At 49.8% G+C, this 15,406-nt stretch overlaps 1 protein-coding gene across 6 annotated transcripts in view; it reads left to right on the forward strand.

Moving 5' to 3' along the window:
• The window catches only part of EPHX2 (epoxide hydrolase 2), a 66,331-nt gene that overhangs the window by 48,215 nt on the left and 2,710 nt on the right, over window positions 1-15,406 (forward strand). The window contains exons 14-19 of one of the 6 annotated variants that reach the window (XM_060155725.1): window positions 966-999; window positions 2,118-2,220; window positions 4,005-4,074; window positions 6,789-6,869; window positions 8,839-8,897; window positions 9,041-9,513. In XM_060155725.1, the coding sequence (XP_060011708.1) occupies window positions 966-999; window positions 2,118-2,220; window positions 4,005-4,074; window positions 6,789-6,869; window positions 8,839-8,897; window positions 9,041-9,119 (426 nt within the window). In that variant the 3' untranslated portion in view covers window positions 9,120-9,513. Of the gene's footprint in view, window positions 1-965; window positions 1,000-2,117; window positions 2,221-2,478; window positions 4,075-6,788; window positions 6,870-8,838; window positions 8,898-9,040; window positions 9,514-15,406 lie in introns of those variants that run through there. The other 5 variants (XR_009541687.1, XR_009541688.1, XR_009541689.1 and 2 more) reach the window with 5 other exon arrangements.

The following is a 15,406-nucleotide window of genomic DNA, read 5'->3' on the forward strand; positions in this document are numbered from 1 at the left end:
TCTGCAGTTCAGCCCATCTTTAATTTTGAAAGTTGCATTTGGTTCTTTTCCAAAGCCTTCTGATCTCTTTCAATAGAGTCTTGTTCTATTCTTGTTGTTCAGTTCCTTCTTTGGTCTTTAATCATTTGAAGCATCCTCATTTTTCATTCTCTCTCTGTGCAAGTTCTATTATTTGGTCTTCCTGGAGAGTCTCGTTTTACTGTTTGCTGTGTTTGCTGTCTCCTGCAATGGGGCTTTAGTGTATATGTGCAGCGGGTGGGGCAGGGTAGGGAGCGAGCTCTGTAATTTGGGTTTGTGAGCTCCTCTTTAGCAGAGCTTACTCTGCTCCAACCTGCTCCAGCTGAGATGGAGGAAATGGCCCTCCTGGGTGGTTTAGCTTTTGCTTCTCCTGCCAGGCCTTCTGGTGGCATTGCCAGCCCAAGCTCACTTTTGCTGTTGTTTACTTCACTTAGTGGGGGTTTCCAGATCTCGTAGTGTGGATTCAAACAGAAACACGTGTGAAGGCAGGCTTGTGGCTGTGAATCCCCAGGGGAGCTTTTTTTTGGTTTCCTCTTAGTACCAAACTGAATGGACCAACTCCTTTGACATCCCTCTGTCATGGTGGGTGGGTTCTCTCTGGTCCACCCTTTAACTGAGGACCCCAGATTGAGCGGATTCACCATGGAGGGGTGGGGAGGATCTCACTTTTACCTTCGCATCTGACCAGAGGTCTCATCTCCTGTTCCCACTGGTTGATACACCCAAGTCCTTACGTTCCCAAGACCCGCCAGCACCCAGGAGCAGTCTTGGCCTTGGAGCTGGGCTGTGAGCTGCCTCTGCTCTGACCACTCAGGACCCGCCTAGCTCTCTTGGGCGTTTAGCATGTTCGTATCGTCTGCTGGCACTGGTAGGGTTTTTAGATGTCCCGTTCCTGCATGTTTCCTTTGCTTGACCCATGACATCCCTTCTACCTTTTCTCCCTCCAGACTTTTCTCACCACGAACAGAGTCTGTGAAATGGGTAAGAGACATTCTCAGGAGGGAATGGAGACAGGAGGGCCATGACGGGAAGCAGCCGAACGTTAAATGAGTGTTTCTCCATCTGCCAGCTGTGGGCAGAAGCAGCCACCTGCCCGCCCTGAACTAGTTAAGCCCTGACTTGCTTAACGTAGGTCCCCGCTGGCGAATCGCACTCACCCTAACCCTGGGCTGACCACACAGCCTTGGCTTCCTCTCCCCCATGACGTTTTGGATTCAAGATCTTAAACAGTCAGAGCCTGGAGGACTCTCAGAGCTCTTCAGGGCAGATCCACCCTCTACTGATTAGGACAGAGACCCAGGAGAGGAACTGACCTCTGCAGGGTCACCTGGTGCAGGCAGAGTGGAAATCAGGCCAGACCCCCAGCCAGGTCTCCTCTGTCTTAGTGCCCTGGCCTCCCCTCCATCAGGCTCAGTTCCATCCCGTGAAGACAGCCCCTGTTCTCCCTCCCAGTTTGGATATAAGTGAGGAGCCAGAGCCGGGAGCAGACTGGCGCTCATCCCCTTGACTCCTGGATCCGGCACTGTTCCCACAGAACCTTGCTTGACCCCAAGCCTGTGACTTTGCCATCATTCCCTTGTATTTTTATTAATAATGATGATTGCTATCACTTGTTTGAGCACCTACTGTGTGCATCAGACACTGGGTTAGCCCCCTTTAGTAATATTGTTTATATTTCTTGTGACATCCGTAAGAACTCTCACTATTATCTCTATTCTACAGATGAGGAAAATGGGTCTCAGAAGAGTTACAGAATTTGGCCAGAGTGGCCAGGCTGGAGTTAAACTCCTCCAAGCCTAAAGACCACACTCCTCTCACTGGTCAGGAACACCTCTCCCTTCCCTCCTTCCACCTCTTTACTTATTCACGTAGTCAATCGTTCAGTCCTTCATTCCTCAAAAGTTTTGAGTGCACACTTGGTGTGAGGCAGGGGCAGGTATCCACAAGCACGAGTCAGAGTCATTGCCCTTGGGGAGCCCAAGTCTCTTGGGGAGACAGAGAGCAGTAATAAAAGAAGCAGAGGTGGTGAAGGGTCTCAGGTGTTGGAACTTGGACACCTGACCCAGAGGGTGGGAGAGGAAACAAGTGGCTTTTTGTAGGAGGACTCTTTGTGAGTACGCCAGGGGAGCCCAGCCTCAGCAAGATGGTCACCGAGGAGGACATCCAGTTCTACGTTCAGCAGTTCAAGAAGTCTGGTTTCAGGTAAAGAGAACAGCACCCCAGGAGAACACAGGAGAGAGAAGGTGGGCAGACAGGGGCTCTTCTGCTCTCGCAGTGCAGGGTGAGGCCCAGTGCCAGCTCAGTCCCAGTGAAAGCCTGGCCAGCCTCTGCTTGAATGCCTCCAGTGCCGGGAGGCTCACTATCTGACGATGGTCAGCCTGCTCTAGTTTGGAGAGTTCAACTTGTTGTCCCTTATGCTTAGGGGCCCCTTCAGAGCAGATGTTTTCAACTTTTCTTCAGTGGTGACCTCTGTGAGGATCAGATGACAGCTCTGAGTTCTTACTTCAGAAAAACACAAAAACCCCACGTCACCTCAAAAACTGCATACATATTCGGTGGGGGGGCGGTGGTTATAGGCTCAGCTTTACTGAGCTCTAACTCACATACCGTAGAATTCGCCCTCTGAGAGTGTACAGTTCAATGGTTTTTAGTCATTTCACGGAGCTGCGCCGTCACGACACATTTTATGGATCGCCACGATCCGTTTTAAAGTGTTTTCATCTCCCAGAAAGCAGCTCTGTTCCCTTTCGCGGTCACTCCCACTTCCCCGGGGCCCCCAGGTCTGATCACTCAACCATCTGCTCTCCGTCCCCCTGGAGCTGCCTATTCCAGATGTTTCATGCGAACGGAGTCGTACGCTGTGTGGTCCTTCGTGTGTGGCTCCTTTCACTCTGGTCCGCCCGTGTTGTAGTCCCTGGCAGACTTCGCTCCTTTTTCTCAGGTCTGTTTCTATGCTGCGGTTCAGGGCCCTGCCCTGAGATCCCTGAGAGTCCCTCTTAACAGCCCCTTTTCTGCGTGTCCCTTCACGTATTTGGCTATTGCAAATCCTCGAAGCTCGGGAGTCCTTCAGGGGCGCTGCAGGTCACCGCGTTTCCATCTTCCTCCTCTCTCCTCACGCCCCCATCCCTCACTCAGACCCAGGGGCGCAGAAGGAGCCCAACAGCAGGACCGCCTTCGTCAGCCCAGCCCACAAGTTCACAGTGTGGCGACCTTGGCCGTGAACACCCGTGGTGGCCTTTAGACCCCAGTGTCTCCATCTCCTTTCTTCCCCCCTCCCCACCCGAAGTGGGGGACAATTTAAGAGTCTTAGACTGGGGGACAGAGGTTCTCTGGAAGGGAACGTATAGGCAATCCGATCCGACCCCTCCTTGCACAGGAGGGAAAATCAGAAGTCCCCAAAGGGCACGTGACGTGTCCAAGGTCTCTCCGGGCCCTCCCTTTCACAGGAAGCCTCAAGGGCTGGACAGCACCACCCCATTCCACACCTGAGGATTGGGACAGTGCTCCGGGTACAGCCCTGGAGCCACCCTACCTGTCCGGAGGAGACACCTCGGCATCACTTCCCGATGTCACATTAGGAGGAAGCACCTCCCGGTGGCCCTTTTCTGCGGGCTCCCTGGGACAGGGGAGTGGCCCGGGTTGGTGAGGGCACTAAACCAGGCTCCCCCACCCCCGTCTTCCGAGACAGTCCCGGGAGAAAATGGAGAGTCCTGTGGGGCCGATTTCTGTGTGTCCCCGGATGCCCACTTCAGAGAACATCAGCCCTCGGCCCAGCGCTGTGCCTGAGCCAGGCCGTGCTCGATAAAGCCCGGCAGGCACGCAGGGCACCGGCGTGTGAATCCTGGGCTCTGTTCTCTTCGCCCTGCAGGAGCCTTTGCTCTTCCTGGGAAGACTGGCTCTATGCCGAGCGGGTTGCTGGTGGGGTCTGTAGCACAAGCGTCTACTAAAAGCTTTCCTCCTTTTACTCCTTCGCCCGCCCCTCCCAGGGGACCTCTAAACTGGTACCGAAACATGGAAAGGAACTGGCAGTGGGGCTGCAAAGGCTTGGGAAGGAAGGTGAGTTCAGCGCTGTTCTCCTCCCCGACGAGTCACCCTTCGGGCATCCATGGACCCAACGGATAGGCCGCTGGGTCAGAACCAGGGGTGGACAGACCGGCCGGCTGCTTTGGGAGGTGCCTGCGCTGCAGGGTTTCCTCTTAGGACCTCTTTTGCTGCTGCTTCTCCTGGAACGGCAGAGGGTGGGGAGAGGGCGGGGACAGGGGTCTGCCAGGTGACTGCAGCAGCGGTCTGGACCGCCTAGGTCTCCCGGCGGTGCCCTGGCTCCGGGCGCAGGTGGTCCAGTTAACTCCCAGAGGTAACAAGGATGAAGCTCCTGGCTCACAGAGGAACATTACGTGCTCTCAGAGAGACGGGGCTGTAACCTCTGTTTCACCTCAACCGAGTCAGTCCAAGTCTCAGTTTCCTTGTTTGTCAAGCAGAAGACAGGTTTCCAACCCCTGGGTCTGCAAAGGGAGTCATGGGGTCCCTGGTTTACATTCAGAACATTAAAAACCTAAGGGAAATTGCACTTTCACGTTCCTCAGCTCACTCGGTAGCCCTGGCCATCTTCTTGATTCAGTCAAAAATGATCGGCCCTCTATATGCCAGGAACGGTGCAGATGACACAGGCGAGGTCCTGACCTCACAGGGTTAGGTCTTGAGGCAGTAGAGCATAAAAACAGTGGTTCAGAGCAGGCTGGGCAGAGAGTCGGCCTGGGATGTGGGACCTGTGCCCTGTGTGACCTTGGGCAAGGCACTTAACCACTCTGTTCTCCGTGGCCGCTAATATGGAAGTGACAAGAATGGTGCCTACCTCAGGCAGGAGCTGTGTAAGGTTAAAGTGGGTTGACGCACATCAGATGCTGAGTTAGAACAGTGCCTAGTACGTAGTAATGGTTTAATTAATGCTCTTCAGCCTGTCATCACTCTCATCTGTGATGGACAAAAATGACAAAACTGCAGTTTGATTGGCAGACTCTCTCAAAGCATGAGGGACGAGATTGAGGTCTTCGGAGAGGTGAACCCCGATGGCAGTAGGTTTGGGGACCCCCCTCTTCTGCAGTTTCCTTCCAGATCTTCCTCCTCCCCCACCTCCTCCCATTGCCTCTGCCACCGCTTTACGTTTTCACCTGCAACATTCTAGAGTGTCCATCCCACCCCCACAGCAGCCTCAGGATTCATTTCAGCCACAAAACCACCACTGGGTCTTCACTCCTTGGTGAACGGGGCGCAGTGAGAAGCGCACAGTGCTGTGTTGTAGGTAAAAAACGGTGAGCATTCCTTACCCAGGGACAGTGAACACCATTTGGAAATTGTCATGGTAGCTTGAGAACACAGAGTAAAAGGAGGTTCTCTCGACCTTGCGGCGCCCCATGCATCAGTAGACAAAAAGTGAAGTCCCTTTCCTGCCTGTAATGTCAGGCTGGCCCAGTCACACTCTGGCTGCCCCTGTGAAGGGCAGAGTGTGAATATTCTATTCAATTGAATATTCTATTCAGTTCATAGAAAAGGAATATTGATCTCCATCTAAGGGCATCTTTCCTCCTTCCCAGTGCCACCTGTTTGGTGTCAGGAATATCAGTCACACAGAGTGGACCACACGCGTGTTCTTACTTACACACACACACACACACACCCCCACACACACAACCTGTGTGGTCAATACGTGGCTGAATCCATCCGTATGAGAAAAACCCATTTTTTTCCTCCTGTGTGTCTCCTTTACTTTCACACAAATCGCTTTCTTTCTGGCACTTCTGGTCTCCAAGTGTGTGGGCGTTTTCCCCACACCAAGCAGTTCTCTGCAACACCAGCTGGGGGGCCTGCAGTTTAACTCAGTTTTGGCACCAGCTACCTGGAGACGGCGTCAGAGCCCACAGGTTAGGGGCTCAGTCCCACAAGACTGCTCCCCGCTTCAGACGCCAACCCCAAGTCCAGGTTGTTACCTGTGCTTCCAACTGATTGGCCGTAAATTGGAGGCTCCCAGGACCTCCTCCTTGGGTCTATTAATTTTCTAGAGTGGCTCACAGAACTCTGGGAAACACTTACTCACGTTTACTAGTTTATTAAAGGATTTGGTAAAGGACACAGATGAACCGCCAGACGAAGGAATCCACAGGGTGAGGTCTGGGAGGCTCCCAAGCCCAGGAGCCTCTGACCCTGTGGAGCTGAGGTGTGTCATCCTTTTGGTGTGGATTTCACCAACCGAGAAGCTCTCCGAACTCCTTGCTACTGGGGTCATGTGGATGTTTATGGAGACTTCCTCACGTAGACGCGATCAATTATTAACTCCATTTCATCCCTTTCGCCTTCCAGACGTGGGGGGAAGGAGGGAGCTGAAAATCCCAAGTGTCTAATCATGGCTTTGTCTTCCTGGTGACCAGCCCCCATCCAGGAGCCCAGCCAGAGTCACCTCATTGGAACAGGAGTGCTCTCATCACTTAGGAATTTACAAGGGTTTCAGGGGCTCTATGCCGGGAACCAGGGGCAGAGAGCAAGATACACATTTTCTAATCTCGCACACCATCCTTTCAGATCTTTAGTAATACTGGTGCCTCCTTCACGCAAAGCACGTGGCGGAAACAAAGCCAGACCACAGTGGTGCTGAGGGGTCTTCTGCGGGGGAGTTGATAGTGGAGGAGGCCCCGCGGTGTGAAAATAACATCTCCTCGCCCGGGTGAGGGAGGGCCTGAGCGTGGAGGCTGCTTCTCCTTCCCGTTATCCCTCCCCAGATCCTGGTGCCGGCCCTGATGGTCACCGCGGAGAAGGACTTCGTGCTCGTTCCTGAGATGTCCAAGCATATGGAGGACTGGGTAAGGCGATGGTCCTGCTCGGGGCCATCGGGGCTTCTTGGAGGAGGGCGCAGGCGTCCCAGAGGATGAAGAGTGGGATGTTCGGGGGAACCGCTCGCTTGACGAGGGCTTCCTCAGCAGCATCACTGTCGCCTTTTGGGAGCAGCGATTAAGACTGCTCCTCGGGGGCTTCCCTGGTGGCGCAGTGGTTGAGAGTCCACCTGCTGATGCGGGGGACGTGGGTTCGTGCCCCGGTCCGGGAAGATCCCACATGCCGCGGACCGGCTGGGCCCGTGAGCCATGGCCACTGAGCCTGCACGTCCGGAGCCTGTGCTCTGCAACGGGAGAGGCCACAGCAGTGAGAGGCCCGCGTACTGCAAAAAAAAAAAAAAAAAGACCACTCCTTCCTGGACTTCCCTGGTGGTCCAGTGGTTAAGACTCCACACTTCAGGGAACTAAGATCCCACATGCCATGCGGTGTGGCCAAAAGAAAACGAAAAAAGACTGCTGCTTCCTTTCCCCTTCACTGATGCAATCTCTCATCACTCACTCATTCTTTCATTTCATGGGCTTTTCCTGTGCACTTAGATGAGTTGGGACAGTGCTAGATACCAGGGCGGTAAAGATGAATGAGGTGCAGACCCCACCCCACAGGAGGTCATGTCCAGCAGTGTACCCCATATGCAGGAGGCTTGTGTGGACAAGGGCCCAGCTGGGAGCGAGGGCTTCACAGAGGTGCTGACCACTGCCTCTGGCCTTGAGGAACTCCTAAGCCTTGCCCAGCAGAGAGAGAACGGGAGAGGAGACAGGGTGTTGAGAGGTGAGGATGGATGAGAGAGGTCAGAGGGTGCGGCTGGGAGGTTATCCTGAGCCCACTGGGCCAGGCTGAGCTGTGTGGACCTATGGGTGAGGGGACCGTTGAGGTGGAGAGATGGGTATCAAGCCTGTGTTTTGGAAGCACGCTCTGCTGAAAGCGTAGGGCTTGGTAGGGATTGGGAGGCCTGCAGGTGGGGTCCCCGTGACGGCTCGTGTATCCTGGCTGGATGCTGAGAGCGTTTGCCTGCACTTGGCAGTGTCTTTGTTAGTTAGCATCATCCAGTGCGGTGGAGAGAGCGTGATTCAAGGCATGTTGCCAAGGACGCCCTTTGTGGGTGGTGGAGCCAGTCCGGGGAGGGCTGTGACCCACTTTGGGGATTCAGGCGCCGAAAGGGAGACTGAACAGCCCTGCGTGCAGACCACCAGGGAGGAGGGAGGCGACATGGGAAGGGGACGCAGTCATGGCTACAGGGCAAGAGCCAAGCTCGACCCGCCATTTTCCAGGCAGTGAACGGGCCAAGTCCTAATGGTTCTGGAGGGAGACAGTCTGTTGTGATGAGTATGGGTCAGCCTGAATTTGAATCTTAGCTCAGCCACTGTCTGTGTGGCCTTGGGCCAGTTACCTAACCTCTCTGAGCCTTCATATTACCCAAAGGATCATGGTCAAAGATAAATAAGGCAGGGCTTCCCTGGTGGCGCAGTGGTTAAGAATCCGCCTGCCAGTGCAGGGGACATGGGTTCGAGCCCTAGTCCAGGAAGACTCCACATGCTGCAGGGCAACTAAGCCCGTGCGCCACAACTACTGAGCCTGCGCTCTGGAGCCCGCGAGCCAGAACGACTGAAGCCCACGTGCCTAGAGCCCGTGCTCCGCAACAAGAGAAGCCCCCGCAATGAGAAGCCCGCGCACCGCAGCGAAGAGTAGCCCCCGCTCGCCACAACTAGAGAAAGCCCGCACGCAGCAACGAAGACCCAATGCAGCCAAAAATAAATAAATGAAATAAATAAATGTATATAATGAAAAGATAAATAAGGCAGTGCATGTGGAGCACCTAGTAGGAGCTTGATCAGTGGTCATTCCCTTCCTAAATCACGCGGGGTTTTCAGGGGGGTGGCCCACCGGGAGCAGAGAACTTGCCTTCTGCCATTTACTTTTCCGGGTGGGGTTTTCTTCCAGATCCCTCACCTGAAAAGGGGTCACATTAAGGACTGTGGACACTGGACACAGATGGAGAAGTAAGGAGATGGCGGTCCCTGGGTGGGGGACGTCAGGGCTCCCTGTTCGCCTCCAATAAGCCGCTTGCTTTACCACCCCTGCCTTGGCCTGAGTGAGGGAGTGCGTCCAGACAGATGCGAATTGCCTTCTGTTCCCGTTCCAGGCCCACAGAGTTGAATCAGATCCTCATTGAGTGGCTGGAGACCGACGCCAGCGACCCACCGGGGGTGTCGAAGCTTTAGGGTGTGACGTGTGTCAGCCGCCAGCAGGCAGTCCAACCGCTCCATCTGCTGGGGCGCTTCTCTGGTACCCGGATGGGGCCTTACCCGCATCTCTCAAAACCAGCAGCGTCGTTCTCAAGGGGTTTGCAGCAAAGAGTGATTTTCTCTAAATGAAATGAGTCAGATTTGACACAATTTTAGATATAGGAAAAATCACGTGTGATTAATCCTCTGGGTATAAACGTATCACTTTATGTCTAAGGATGGTTAGTGTTCTGTGGAGGACAGAACGGGATGGCCAGGGGGTGATTTCTCTTTGATAATCAAGTCAGCGTTTTGATGATGCAAAATCAGCAATTTAGAAGCTTTTCAGCAGAGATGGGAACTCCCTTATTCAATAAAATGAAGACAACTGGCTTAGTGCTGTTTGAGTTCTTGGGAGAAAAGCAGATTGATTGTTCTAAGAAAGTATCGCGTTTGGGTGAACACTGTTTCCTCTGCTCTGACTCTACAAGTCTCTGCATGATCTGGAACAGTGCTCTCTGGTAGAACGTTCTTTATTTATTAATTTATTTTATTGAAGTGTAGTTGATTTACAATGTCGTGTTAATTTCTGCTGTAGAGCAAAGTGATTCAGGTACATATGTGTATCCATTCTTTTTCATATTCTTTTCCGTGATGGTTTATCACGGGATATTGAATATAGTTCTCTGTGCTATACAGTAAGACTTTGTTGTTTATACATTCTGTATGTAGTAGTTCGCATCTGCTAATCCCAAACTACTAATCCATCCCTCCCCCACCCCCTCCCCCTTGGCAACCACAAGCCTGTTCTCTATGTCTGCAAGTCTGTTTCTGTTTTGTAGATAAGTTCATTTGTATCATATTTCGGATTCCACATGTAAGTGATATCATATGGTTTTTGTCTTTCTCTGACTTACTTCACTTAGTATGACAACTTCTAGGTCCATCCATGTTGCTGCAAATGGCAGTATTTCATTCTTTTTTATGGCTAATATTCCACATCTTCGTTACCCATTCATCTGTTGATGGACACTTAGGTTGCTTCCATGTCTTGGCTATTGTAAATAGTGTCGGAACAAACATAGGGTGCATGTATCTTTTCAAACTATAGTTTTCTCCAGATATATGCCCAGAAGTGGGATAACAGGCTCAGATGGCAACTCTATTTTTAGCTTTTTGGGGAACCTCCATACTGTTTTCATAGTGGCTGCACCAATTTATATTCGCGTGCAACTTTCTGACACGATTGAAATGGTCGGTTCTGTGCTACCAGATAGAGTGGCCACCAGCCACGCGTAGCCATGTGCCCTGTCTCCCTGCTCTGTTGGCATGGTGTGCTCACCAATCTATGTTCACCTCCCTCGCTGCTCTTTCTGCAGGGCAAGCTTGTGGACAAGGTGGTGTCTCCAGGCTGAATTCTGAATTAGGATGAATGTAAATTAACCAGGCAGAAAAGGGTACGTATGTCCAGGTGTGTGCAGAAAGCAAGGGGCAGATTAGAAATGTTACCAGCGATCATTCTTAAATACCCCTGTGTGCCTGGAGCCCTTCACTGACCAACTCTTACCCTTCCCATTTAACAGATGGGAAAACTGAGGTTCACATAATTTGCCCAAGGTCACTTGGCTACTGCGGGGCAGAGCCTAGATTCAGATGCATGCTGTCTGGTTCTGCAGGCTGAGCTCCTTCTACCAAAAGCTCTTTTCTTTTCTAAATCTGTGGTGAGACTACCCAGATCAAATCCCTGCTCGGACACTGACCACAGAGTGACCTCGAGAAAGAGGTCACTGTGCTTCAGTTTCCTCTATTAGAAAAGGACGTTAATAGCACCAAACTCATAGGTGGTCATGAGTATTAAATGAGTGAATACATACAGGGCCCTAGAACGGTGCCTGGCACACAGGAAGTGCTACTGAAGTATTAGCCATAAAATTTCCGGTTTATCCCAGGATGAGGCTTCTGAGGGCTTTAAACTTCCAGCCAGCCCACCACCACCTCCTCCCTTTTGGATCAGAGAATTAAAGGACTCATTTAAAAAGCAAATGTGTGCTCTGGGGGAATGACTACAGGAGCCGGCTAACATTATTTCACTAACTGCGTGTGTCCAGGCTTACTTGTCCAGAATTGGTTGGAGGAAACAAGAATCTTAGAACATCTCTCATCTGAAGAAGCACAAGTAGGCAAACCTATTCGGCCTGTCTCCATTTCCAGTATTCTACCCAGTAATCCCTGTAAACCATTCAAAATGTTCAGAAATTCTACTCTTTCGGCAAATAAGGGCCGGACGAATCTAGTTCGTAGCATTGCAACACAAATATCACCAGTCATACAAGATTAAGGGTCATAAAAAAAACGCTCCTTTGGAAAAGGTCTTTAGGTCATTCCCGAAAATACTTTTCAGATGCCTTGTTAACTACAAGTTGTTTGAAGTATGTTCACATTGATTTGATTTAAAAATGTTATTTTTATTTCAGACTACAAAGGGCATAAATAACAAGTGTATTTACCTCTGCAGAGGGAAATAGCTTTTTAAAAGAGGCATGGAAGACCCCACCCACATATCAGTGAGATCATAGAGCTCCCTCCAGGGAGCTGAGATCACTCCCAGGTTCTGTCCTCACACTCGGTGGCTGTCAACTAGCAGGGTCCAAGGTTTCCAGGAGAAATATCTTCTAAAACTGCATCTATTTAGAACATGCGACAAAAAGCTATTCCTGTCTCTCTTGGGGTATAACGAACCCACGGTTTTAGGCCTGGAAGTGACTCTAAGGCCCACTGTTCACACTGACATTTCCATGAGCACAAATTAAAACTAAACAATGGTTAAAATATGTAGGCCAGAAGCTCAAAGGTTTTGGCAACAAGAATTGGGTGGGAAATGTCATGCCTCGCAGTTCAAAGGAATCCATCTGGCCACACATAAAATACTTTCTTGGCACTTGTGGAAGTTTCTCCCCAGTGTTGGCCGCTGCACCCAATTGTTAATTGTTTCTTCTGCCAGACTGTCAGCTTCTTGGGATTGGAGCCTGCCTGTCTAGGTGATTCATCCTTGACCCTAGCCCAGCGCATGCCTGGTGTTTTGAATGGGTAAATGAGTTAGTTTCAAATGCTTGGTATTTGATGTCCTTCTTCATGAGATGGATGACCAATGGTCTGAGTATTTTCACCGTCCCAAGCCTTGGTAGATCTCTTACTGTTGGCATGTGTGCCGATAGCACTGAATTCAGGAGAAGACATCCAGATGCTAGACATCTACACATCTTCCCTAGGATCCGTCGGATAAACCACGAGGGTATGTCACTGAGCTTCTGCTTCATGAGACAAATGCGATAATTATTCTAATAACACAGTTGAAGCATTTAAAGATACTGTAGGTTTTTACAGCTTTCATTTGATAAGGTATGGGTAGTCATTTTGGCAGTTTACCTAAATACATTTTGTCTTATTTCCATACATATTTCCTGGGTTTTGAGGCTGGTACCTGCTTTAGAAAGAATACCAGTGATACCCCTATTCCTGTAAATTCACTTTTTAAAAATTGTGGTCAAACTTGCGTAACATAAAATTTACCATTTTTCAGTGCACAGCTCGGTGGCATTAAGTACGTTCACATGGCTGTGTAGCCGTCACCACCATCCATCTCCACAACCTTTTCATCTTCCCAAGCAACCCTGTCCCCATTAAACACTAACTCTCTTTTCTCCATCCCCCAGTTCCTGGAAACCCCCCTTCTAGTTTCCGTCTCTGTAAATCTGACTCCTCTAGTTACTTCATATAATTGGATTCATAGCGTATTTGTCTTCTTGTAACTGGCTTTATTTCACTTAGTATAAGATCCTGTCAGGGAGGAAGAAAACTTTCCTCTACCCTTCTATGTTCTTCTGGCTGGTCCAAGAATTAAATTGACATGAGATAGATTAACAGGAAAGATCAAATTTAATTTTGCACATAACGGGAACCCTACATACGTGAGAGGGTCAGAGAGAGAAAAGTAAAATGAGGTATATGTGCCACCCTGAGCTAAGGAATGGGATAGGAGCCTGGGGCTTCCTAGGACAGGAGGGTCATTCACAGGATGATAAAAGGAAGAGCAGATGCTGGGTACTTAGGTATTTGCCCTGCCATATACGTGGTGCCACTCAGACAGAATTTATCTCCGGTAAAAACTCTTTTCTGGGAAAAATCCCCAATTTAACTTCTTGTAGGTAGTTGAGGAAGGAGCAGTAGTTTCTCTTGAACCCACAGGAGCTCTATTGCCTTTAGCTCCTCGTGCAAAAGTAACACACTCTGGGGAGGCTCGTTCTGAGCCCCTGAAATCCTCAAGGCTCGTCCGTGTTGTGGCCTGTGTCAGAATTTCCTTCCTTTTTAAGGCTGAATAATATTGCGTTGTATGTATATTCCACATTTTGTTGATCCAATCATACAACAGTTGAGACTTGGGTGTACAAGTAAGTATCACTTAAAGGCCCTGCTTTCAGTTCTTCTGTGTACGTACCCAGAGGTGGGATTGCTGGATCCTACGGGAATTCTCTCCATGGTAGTGTTTTCCACACGGACTCTTCGCATTTTACATTCCCATCAGCAATGCCGAGGGTTTCAGTTTCTCCACATCATCATTGTCACTCGTTGTTTTCTGAGTTTGGGGTAATAGCCATCCTAATGGGTTTGAAGGGGCATCTCTTTGTGGTTTGGATTTGCATTTCCCTAGTACTAAGTGAGGAGCATCTTTTCATGTGCTGTTCACCATTTGTATATCTTCTTTGGAGAAATGGGCATTCTTTGCCCGTTTTTAAATCAGGGTTGGGTTTTGGTTGTTGTAGGAGTTCGTTATACACTCTGGCTATTAATCCATTATATGATTTGCAAATATTTTCTCCCATTCTGCAGGTCATAAACTCACTTTTTAATCAAGTAGAAATTTACTTCCCATTTTAAAAGGACCTGGGTTAGGACCTAACCTCTGTTTTGTATGTAGTTCCTTACTGTGCATAAAGTTGCTGCCAAGATGGATGGGCAGAACGCCTCAGCACTGGGGAGCTTGTGTGACTGTTTGGCTTGTATCAGAATTTGGAAGACAAAAGCAAGTCTTTGTTTATGCAAATCAAGGTAAGAAGAATCCAGAGAAAGCCCCAAACAGTGGTCTTGGTTGCCATTGGAATAGATTGAGGAGATGTATTATTTGGTCAGTGTCTCCATCAGTTATCCTGGATTGAGATGGAAGGGAACGCTAAGAAGCAGGGGATGCTTTAAACCTTGCCATCCAGCTTTGTCATTTGTTGAATGACAACAAATGAACTTTATGCCTTACAGAAGCCTTTTTATTTATTTATTTTTAATAGATCTTTATTGGAGTATAATTGCTTCACAATACTGTGTTAGTTTCTGTTGCCCGACAGAGCGAATCAGCCATCTGCATACACATGTCCCCATATCCCCTCCCTCTTGAGCCTCCCTCCCTCCCCCCCCATCCCCCCCTCTAGGTCATCGCAAAGCACTGAGTAGCTCTCCCGGTTCTGTGCTGCTGCTTCCCACCAGCCAGCTATTTTACATTCAGTACAGCAGCCTTTTTATTTTTATTTTTTATTTATTTATTTTTACATCTTTATTAGAGTATAATTGCTTTACACAATGGTGTGTTAGTTTCTGCTTCATAACAAAGTGAATCAGTTATACATATACATATGTCCCCATATCTCCTCCCTCTTGCGTCTCCCTCCCTCCCACCCTCCCTGTCCCACCCCTCCAAGTGGTCACAAAGCACCGAGCTGATCTCCCTGTGCTATGTGGCTGCTTCCCACTAGCTACCTTAAGTTTGGTAGTGTATATATGTCCATCAGCCTTTTTTTAAAATTTAATTAATTTAATTAATTTATTTATGGCTGCGTTGGGTCTTCGTTTCTGTGCGAGGGCTTTCTCTAGTTGTGGCAAGCGGGGGCCACTCTTCATCGCGGTGCGCGGGCCTCTCACTATCGCGGCCTCTCGTTGCAGAGCACAGGCTCCAGACACGCAGGCTCAGTAATTGTGGCTCACGGGGCTAGTTGCTCTGCGGCATGTGGGATCTTCCCGGACCAGGGCTTGAACCCGTGTCCCCTGCATTGGCAGGCAGATTCTCAACCACTGCGCCACCAGGGAAGCCCCATCAGCCTTTTTAAAGAGAACGAGCTGGCTGAGTGGGACTAGGAAGTATATCTACTGATCAGAAAACATTAAACACTCTTCTAAATGTTCACAGTGTTTCAGGTAACTTAACTGTGTTAAGTTACCATGTACGAATTGTATATTAA

The sequence above is a fragment of the Lagenorhynchus albirostris genome, chromosome 7, assembly GCF_949774975.1.
Source record: "Lagenorhynchus albirostris chromosome 7, mLagAlb1.1, whole genome shotgun sequence".
NCBI classification, from domain to species: domain Eukaryota; kingdom Metazoa; phylum Chordata; class Mammalia; order Artiodactyla; family Delphinidae; genus Lagenorhynchus; species Lagenorhynchus albirostris.